At 30.7% G+C, this 8,273-nt stretch overlaps 1 protein-coding gene and 1 long non-coding RNA gene across 2 annotated transcripts; both read right to left on the reverse strand.

The window, feature by feature from the left end:
* Positions 1–1,416: 1,416 nt before the first annotated feature.
* LOC106106257 lies at positions 1,417–3,167 on the reverse strand. Its single transcript, XM_013286810.1, has 4 exons — positions 3,088–3,167; positions 2,516–2,590; positions 2,074–2,221; positions 1,417–1,924 (listed from the first exon to the last, which is right to left on the reverse strand). The coding sequence occupies exons 1-4, from the start codon at positions 3,148–3,150 to the stop codon at positions 1,746–1,748; spliced, it is 465 nt and encodes a 154-aa protein (XP_013142264.1). The 5' UTR covers positions 3,151–3,167; the 3' UTR covers positions 1,417–1,745.
* A 1,411-nt stretch (positions 3,168–4,578) lies between these two features.
* Positions 4,579–6,949, reverse strand: LOC106106236. Its single transcript, XR_001225787.1, has 3 exons — positions 6,617–6,949; positions 5,560–5,681; positions 4,579–5,261 (listed from the first exon to the last, which is right to left on the reverse strand). It is a non-coding gene; the product is annotated as an uncharacterized LOC106106236 (long non-coding RNA).
* Positions 6,950–8,273: the final 1,324 nt, after the last annotated feature.

Genomic DNA, 8,273 nt, shown 5'->3' on the forward strand with positions numbered 1-8,273 from the left:
AAGATTATAATTTTTATTGTTTTAAAAATTAAACTACTGATAAATAAGGTAAACCATTTGTTCTGGCAAGCACAGTCGCATGTTTTCGCTGTGGTTTGGAAAACCGTGCTGCCAGGCCCAAATGTTCATAAATTGACCATTTTAGATAATATAATATAAGAACACAATTTTAGATAAACTTTAGTTCAATACTAAAGCATCAGTGTACATATTTAAGCTAGTAAACATGACGAATAAAATGTGCTTACAAGTAGTGGGCTATTTAAATAATTTTGTTATCTAAATCCTAAAACAATCTCGAAAATGTCTAAGTCGCAATATTTTGTGTATTGCCTACAATACAATTTTACCATAGTGGAATTAAATTAGGCTCTAAAGTATCCCTTAGTTTTCTCATAGTACATCTAAACTAAGGGGCTCCAGTATTCACCACTTAACGATTCTGAGTATGTAAATATTGAATAACATCAATCCCGTTCTCATTACCATGACCGTTGCGTCACGTTTAATAAAATATTGAAAAAACAAATAAATATTTTGTTAGGAAGGTTATTCCAATCCGAATCCGCAAAGTTTATATTATAACAACGTGTTTATTTTCGTCATATCGTATAACTGTTTCATATTTTGTTGGGCATTTTATAGGTATCGTGGGAAATAACAGTAACAATGTTTTATTTTCTCGGACAGTGGCCGTAAACTGTCTACGTTGTGTTTTACATTGTACGTCATAACGATATCAAATCAGCTTTTGTTATTTCGCTTGAATAAACCAAATGATTTCGATGTATCGAAGCGTTTTTACTTTTTGAATGTTTAAATTGTAATAATATAATTATTATTAAGTAAGATACACTTATTGCTATCCTTAATTGAATAGTACGTGTGTAAAAACTGATGTGGTATCTGTATTCATAAAGAAGTTATTGATTTATTATCTGTATATTTTACGTTAATTTAGAGGGTATTATAAAATATCAGTCTTGTGCAATATGGTATTCCATTACATGGTGAGAGCGGTTAAATTGCGATTATGTTATAAAAGTGTAGTGTTCTGAAAATGGAATAAACTAGGCCTCCAGCAGAATTAATTTTACAAGGATGACCGGCAGCGCGTGCGGATCCCTGGCATAAGTGGTATAATCAGTTTTAAGCATTTTAATGCGTCGGGAGTGCACAAGACATATATTTATTGTACCCTCACACAAATTATACAGATGATAAATTAATAACATATTTGTTAATACAGATACCATGTAATTTTTGATTTACTGTATATTATATTTGTTAATTTAGAGGTAATAATTAAATATCAGTCTTGTGCAATATGACTTTTCATTACAACAATTATTTACAAACAAATATCTTAAACTCAAAACATAAGAGTATGTTAAAATTACGTAAAACTTGCGTTAGTCCTTAATATTCTAAACCACGAATATTTTCTGAAGAACGTATAATAACTAGGTTGTTTTGAGAACGTCAGAGAAGATTAATCTAAACATGTATAATTTAAATCAATTACTCATCTCGTATATTAATATTACTTTCTTTAGCTCGCGACTCGGTCAGTCTATGTGTTCTTCCAGACTGTCTTCTTCATCTATGCCTAATTTTATCGGGATCTGTTGAGCCATTTAGTTTTAGTCTCTAACAAACATTCATCCATCGAAACTTTCGTTTATAATGTTAGTAAGATATCGGCTTTTACGTCTGTAAAACCGAATGTATTTTTCTTGTCCATTTTACGAAGTGACAACGCGCATATAAAAGTATTGTATCATCAGCACACTGTAAGAAATTACGGTACCGGCGAAGCTTAGCATTATTGGTATTTCCACCGTAAAAATATTAGCGGACACCTCTATTTTCCTCGTTTTCACCAAATCTGCCATTGTTTGAACTTGCAAGAAATAGTCATTATCTGTAAAAAGAAAAATAAACAAAATGAATAATTTTCGTGCGTTATCCAATTCTCTCTTTTACTCTTACGTAATACGTTATGTTTCTTCTCTGTCGTGTAACGAAATATTCTAACACTTAAGTCAATATCATAAAAAATCAAAAACTTACCAAGATTTTCATATATCATTATATACAAAATTAACATTTGCGTTTTCTTTCTTTCACGTATGAAATATTCACTGAACTCTGTCAATACAATTGGCCGTCCGGATATCGAAAGGAAACGTGCTATGTCGCTTTTGTATACATTCCAATACTGCAAAAATATCTCATGTTACAATGACTATTGATTTCGCTTTTTAAACATATGATAATTATTCTAGTTTGCTTGCAATTAGAACTAGATTGTCAGTTGTCTTGTCACAATAAACATTTTATTTCTCGTCAGGGTTTGCGTTAACATGGAAGTTTTGTTTGTTTATAATCTATTTTTTTAATTCTCTGGCACATGGTCAACGTGAAGTCGAAGTCCTATCTGTTCTATCTGATAGAAGATATATTATTCACAAAGGGTCTTTATATTCAGATTGCTTGTTTATTATCACATTACCTTTATCGTCGGAGATATAGATCTGCAAATGGCTAGTATCGCACATAAAAGCCAAGTGGTAAACATTATCAGTACCTGAACAGAAAACAAAAGTTGTTAAGTGCATGGGATTATGTTTTTTTTCATATCACAAGGTGGCAAACGAGCAAGCGGCCACCTGAATCCGATATGATGAAGCGACCTCTGCCCATAGACATCCGCATTGATGTGTTGCCAACCTTAATTGACAGAACAGGAGACCCACATAAACAAGTTATTTCCTCTTCTTGTGCGTTTCCTTCGCTGTTAAATCCATTTTTCCTTCCTATCTTTTTCTCTCAAGAAAAGGGTGGAAAGGAAAAGGCATTAAAATCAGGCGTCCGGCACCACACTCATCAGACGAATCGCGGAATTGCTCTCACTTTACGCCTGTCTTCTATGTGGTCGTGGTCTTGCACCGGGCGAGCCGGCCCATTCGTGCTAAAATGTTTAAATGCGCTCTACCACTATTAAATTATAACTCAATTATAGTTAAAATTATAATATCAAAATACTCAATAGCTGATTTTTACATTTGAGAAATAGTGCCATACCTGATCGGAATATATTTTTGAGAATAAAGAAAAACAGTCTGAAATTTTATCATAAATTTCCATTATTTCATACCAGCAATATTTTCTTTTGAAATAGCCATCTGATTGTTGAATAAACAATTTCTGGAAAGAAATAAAACTAAATAACGAAGTAACAGAGTAAAAATGAAATCTATACAATGATAGTTACCTTTATTATTTTATTAAGTAAAGTATCTTTAAATATTATATATTATATAATTGATGTCTGATATGAAACTTGTTTATTTTCTTGGATATAATCATATTTAGAATCAAAAGATGTAAATACATATTTAATAGAATAAAAGTTGAAAAAATCCCTTGCAACATCAAACACGTTATAGTGAACTGTGTTAAAATATTGTTGACATGAAATTTTCTAAGAGACGAAGTTACTACACATTGTACGGCCACGAGAAATATTAGAAAAATAGCCGTAAATCGTCTTTTACGGATCAAAGTTTTATTAATTCCATAATGACCATCGACACTGCTTAACTTTTTAAATAGCTCAACATAAGTGATATTATTCCATATTGACGTAATAAAAAGAGAATGCACAACTTCTATCACTTGTAAAATAACGTAAACTTTAGTTAAAATGTACAACGGTGGGTCGTCTTTAGTATCAACCCAACTGATAGGGCGAAGGAATAACGCTAGAAAAATTATTATTAAAATAATAATCAAACTGTAGAACTTCATTATCAAATTTGCTTGAAATATATCTTTCTTTAGACATCGTAATGTCTGCATGCCAAATAACCTTATGAAGTAAATGAGCGGTTTCGCTGCTTCCACAACATCGTGTTCAATTTTCATACTCTTCTTGTTTATTGTTAAAGAGAAAACATTATCTTTGATATCAAAAGCAGGTTTTATCTTTGAAGATTTTAAATCACTCAAATGAAACATGTTTACGCTACGATAATTCACTGAAAATAATTTAATATTGTTACGCTGTATTAACACTTGGACTAAGATTAAATCAGAACATGAATTTTACGTATAAATGATAAACTAACCGTTCATTATTTCTCAAATAATGATACTTAATATTAGGTTAGTGTTAACCCTTACGTGTTAACGGAATAATTAATCTTAGTTGAAATAAAAAAATACTTTACTGTAAGGTATTCCTTACTTTATTTCCTTGGGCATCTTTTATGTATTTTATTATGCTGTCTTTGGGAGTACTTTTATTTTGAAATTTAAATTTTTCGTAATCCATTAAGGACTTAAGAGTCATTACTGAACAAATATTCTTTTGGATTAACTCTTTAGGTACTTAATAATTGTTTTTACTAGATTTAAAGGAATTAAATATTTTAATATATAATTAGTATGTTAAATAAATTAATTATTAATATTGTAATAACAATATAATAAAAAATATATCACGAATACTATAATTATCTTGAATGATAGTAATTCAAGTCAATTTAGATTTTACTACCGTTCAAGATAAGATAAAAAGCCTAACTTTAATCGCTAGGTAATAATTGTAACATCCGGTTTATCATTAGTACAAGTAGTTGGCGATTTGATCGCGTATTTTATCGAACATATAAATTTAGTGCAAACAATGATATCCATAACACTGCTTCATCCAAATAGACTGAGATTCGAATACAATTTTCTGAAGTAAGAAAGAAAACATGATCGTAACCAAAATATTAAAACATTAAGCCAGTTGTAGGATTTAACAATAATTAGACTTTGTTAGGTTTCAAAGTTTCGCGGTGTACGAGCTACAGTCCGCCTTTTGATAAAGTATTGGGCAGAGGAAAGTTTTGTTATCGAGAGGCATTATCTCTATAGTGGTTATTATTGATAGTAAAAGAGAGCATTTTATTCAATAAACTGATTTATTTATAGAATACATAGTTAACAGCAAAACAACTAGTTATAACATCTTTGGTAACTCCTCGAGAAAAAAAATATTGTTTTATTACATTTTTAATTACTGTAAAATATTTTTCTTTCTTTTCTTAATTAATAAACCTATTTACAATTTCTTAAAATGTACATAATAATTACTTATTGGTAACTAAACTTCAGGTTTTGCAATAAACCTGAGTTTACTGCAACCTTTTGTTTAGCGTTGTTGACAGCAGACATTCCCCAGCAATAAGCCCAGCGGACTTATTGGGCTGTAAATAAAAAATTAAATTAAATTCGTTTGTCCATTGTTATTGAATCCACTTTTCTCGTCTCGTGTCTGCATCAATGTCAATGACCTTTAAGGATTGTGTTATGAGACAATGTGTCTTCTTACCCAACATTGAATGAAAACGTATTCTCGTCTCTCTCATACTTAAAGGAAAAAATGAGATAACGAAATATTGTACGTTTTAAACGTGAACTCTCATAGTTAAGGATATTAATTAAGCAATCCTTTAAAGTATATCATAGTTTCCATTCACAAACAATAAACTTGAAATATCTCACCGTCTTCATGCTATGCAAATATGACGCCGACTCCCCATAATATTAGTAGTATGACTGCAACGACAAACAGAACGGAGACGATTGCACTAATGATCTTGCAAAGCAGGTTACAAACGCAGCAACTGCAAAGATACAATGACCTTCATACCCTGTTCACAATTGACTAGTACAGTTTGTAACGCTCATTGACTGGACTGGCGACTGGCACAGTGTAAACGATAACTGGCACTAGTGAGTCCATACAATCTACTGGCCTAGTTTGAACCGCGCATCACTACAATAAAAAAATCGCTGTTATTTCGTTATAAAATTGGTCATTTATTGATGAAATAAATAAGAATAGAATGGTTTTTGCTTTATTCTGTAACCATTTTTTAATCTTCATTTACGAAGTTCTGCAACAGATGATGTAAATGTGTTTTGAAACGTAATTTTTTTCAATCTTACAATTTTAGTCGAATAAAAAAAGAAAAAAATAATGAAATAGTATGTGGTTTACGTATTGATGGTTTTATGAATTAGTCATTACACATTAGACGCCTCTAACGTTATCTTATCAAATGGTTTTCTAGGTTCGGTTTTAGAACGAACGCTACAATACGTGAAATGATGTGTTGCAGTGCATACTAAAACATAAAATGGCGATTTTCCTTTATACTCTCAAGGCTTTAGGTTACCTTGCATTTAATAATATTTTTGTATTCATTGATAAGGTATGCTTTTTGTCCTTCTAATCTTGTGCTTGTATAGATTTTTACTACAGAATTTTCTTCATTAAATTGAATATTAAATTATAGAAACCCGTTTAACATTAAAATATATCATTAAAACTAAAATAAAACGAACGATATTAAAATCCTTTTTTACAATAAAATTTAATACAGTAAAAGAAAAAGCATAAATAAAACCAGAAATTCTATAGTCATCAATAAATGTACAATATTTCTGATTATATTCTCGTTTTAATTCTTTTCATTTGTAACTATTTAATTCAACATAAGCGATTTAGTAATATAATAATTAGCAGTTAAATTGTTACAAAATAAAAGTCACTTACCACATTTTTATTTATATTTTTCTCAGCGTTTACAATCTGTGGTACATGATCCGATACGAAATCACGACTGGCGGTCCCTAGCGGCGTTGCTAAATAGTCGGACGGAACGCGTTATTTATCTGTAGTTATCATCGTTACTGCGAACATTATCTTGTAGGATCGATATTCGTTTTTCACTATTTGATATACTAAGATTAAAATAGAGCAACACATATTTTAGTCCACATTATACGTTATTTTTATTTTTTTATGACATTGCTTTTTTAATTAACTACATCGTAACGGAAACATCACAGAATTTTATAACAATATCTAAAACATCGTTAAAATGTAAAAAAGTTGAGAATTACGTATGTAATTTTTATGACTAATTTTCTTTTGTAAAATTTCGATCACAGCTAGATTAAAGAGACGGTATTAAATGAACAGTAATACAGGACAAGAAACAAAAACATACTAACATAAAATGTTTATGTAGTATGCGTTGACCTCGAACCTGCAAGGTAACTGTTACTTTTAGACCACTTTTTCACTAGCTCTGACTGAGCGCAACTTCTATTTATGTGGCAGTGTGGCGACCAGTGGAAATGATACTTTCGTTTTGTGCATTGCTTACAGCAAGGCCGTAATTAAATGACTAATCAACCATTGGTTAATCATTTAATTACGTTATCGACTCTAGTTGAATTAATATCATGAATTCTGATGTTATTTAGGCGACAGAATTCTAAATAGGCATGTCACATATTAATCTTTACTAAGCATCCCTTGAATTTCCGTAATACCTGTCTTGGCATATTTTCAAGATAAAGTAAATTCTGCATACACAAAATCGTGGCGTCACTCTCATTTTTTATCAAATTGAGAGTAAATGGCGAATTTAAAATGTGCTAACTTTCTTAAACAATTTTGCTAACATAAATTATATTAAATAGAATATAGAGTTCCGAGCAATCCGGCTCATGCGAGTTTTACTTAAAACCCTAAATTTAAACAACTCTATTATTAAATACTTGTATTCATTACTTTCCTTATGATGTTAAACTAGCTGTTCCCGTGCGACTTCGTCCGCATGAAATTATAATTTTTTTATTTTATTGTTTACATTTGTCAAATTATCAATTACAAATGTCAAAATGACATAACTCTGGTCTCTTTCTCACATTAGAGTTTTTATCCAAAATATATACCCTCTAAGTTTAATGGCGTTAAAATATATAGCCTAAAGCGTGACGTAAGTGTAGGGCTTTTTATTAAAGAAAGAATAGTTGTTGTTGTTGGCAACAAAGGAGTGTGTTTACGCTTTATTATAATGGTATAGATAGAAAAGGCATATATTTTACTAGGTCAGAAACCTAATGAATACAAATTCTTGCAACAGTTTGTCGTTGCCTTCATCTATAATTAAAACAGAACCCTTAGCGATAGGAGCTCAAGCAGTCAGAACTTCAAGTGTAACAGTTTGCTGTTTGTCTTAGCTAAGTTGGACACTAAAGTCGCAACTTAAACAAACCGGCGACTAAATGAGGGACCGTACTATAAGTAATATTAAACTTTGATGCCGGCCCAGAGTTTGCACAAAAGCTCGTTGAAAGATAAAGTTTTATTAAGAAAATTATTCTCGATTCACTTAACTTTCATCGATACGCTTCATTGA

Source organism: Papilio polytes, unplaced genomic scaffold (assembly GCF_000836215.1).
Source record: "Papilio polytes unplaced genomic scaffold, Ppol_1.0 DF822289.1, whole genome shotgun sequence".
In the NCBI taxonomy this organism is placed as follows: domain Eukaryota; kingdom Metazoa; phylum Arthropoda; class Insecta; order Lepidoptera; family Papilionidae; genus Papilio; species Papilio polytes.

Excerpts from the sequence above, each read along its gene's own strand:
- LOC106106257 (XM_013286810.1), bottom strand. The coding sequence starts at position 3,150 with ATGGAAATTTATGATAAAATTTCAGACTGTTTTTCTTTATTCTCAAAA. Across the intron at positions 2,591-3,087 it reads CAAAAATATATTCCGATCAG|GTACTGATAATGTTTACCAC; the intron begins GTATGGCACTAT and ends TTTTCTGTTCAG. Across the intron at positions 2,222-2,515 it reads CTATATCTCCGACGATAAAG|TATTGGAATGTATACAAAAG; the intron begins GTAATGTGATAA and ends ATATTTTTGCAG.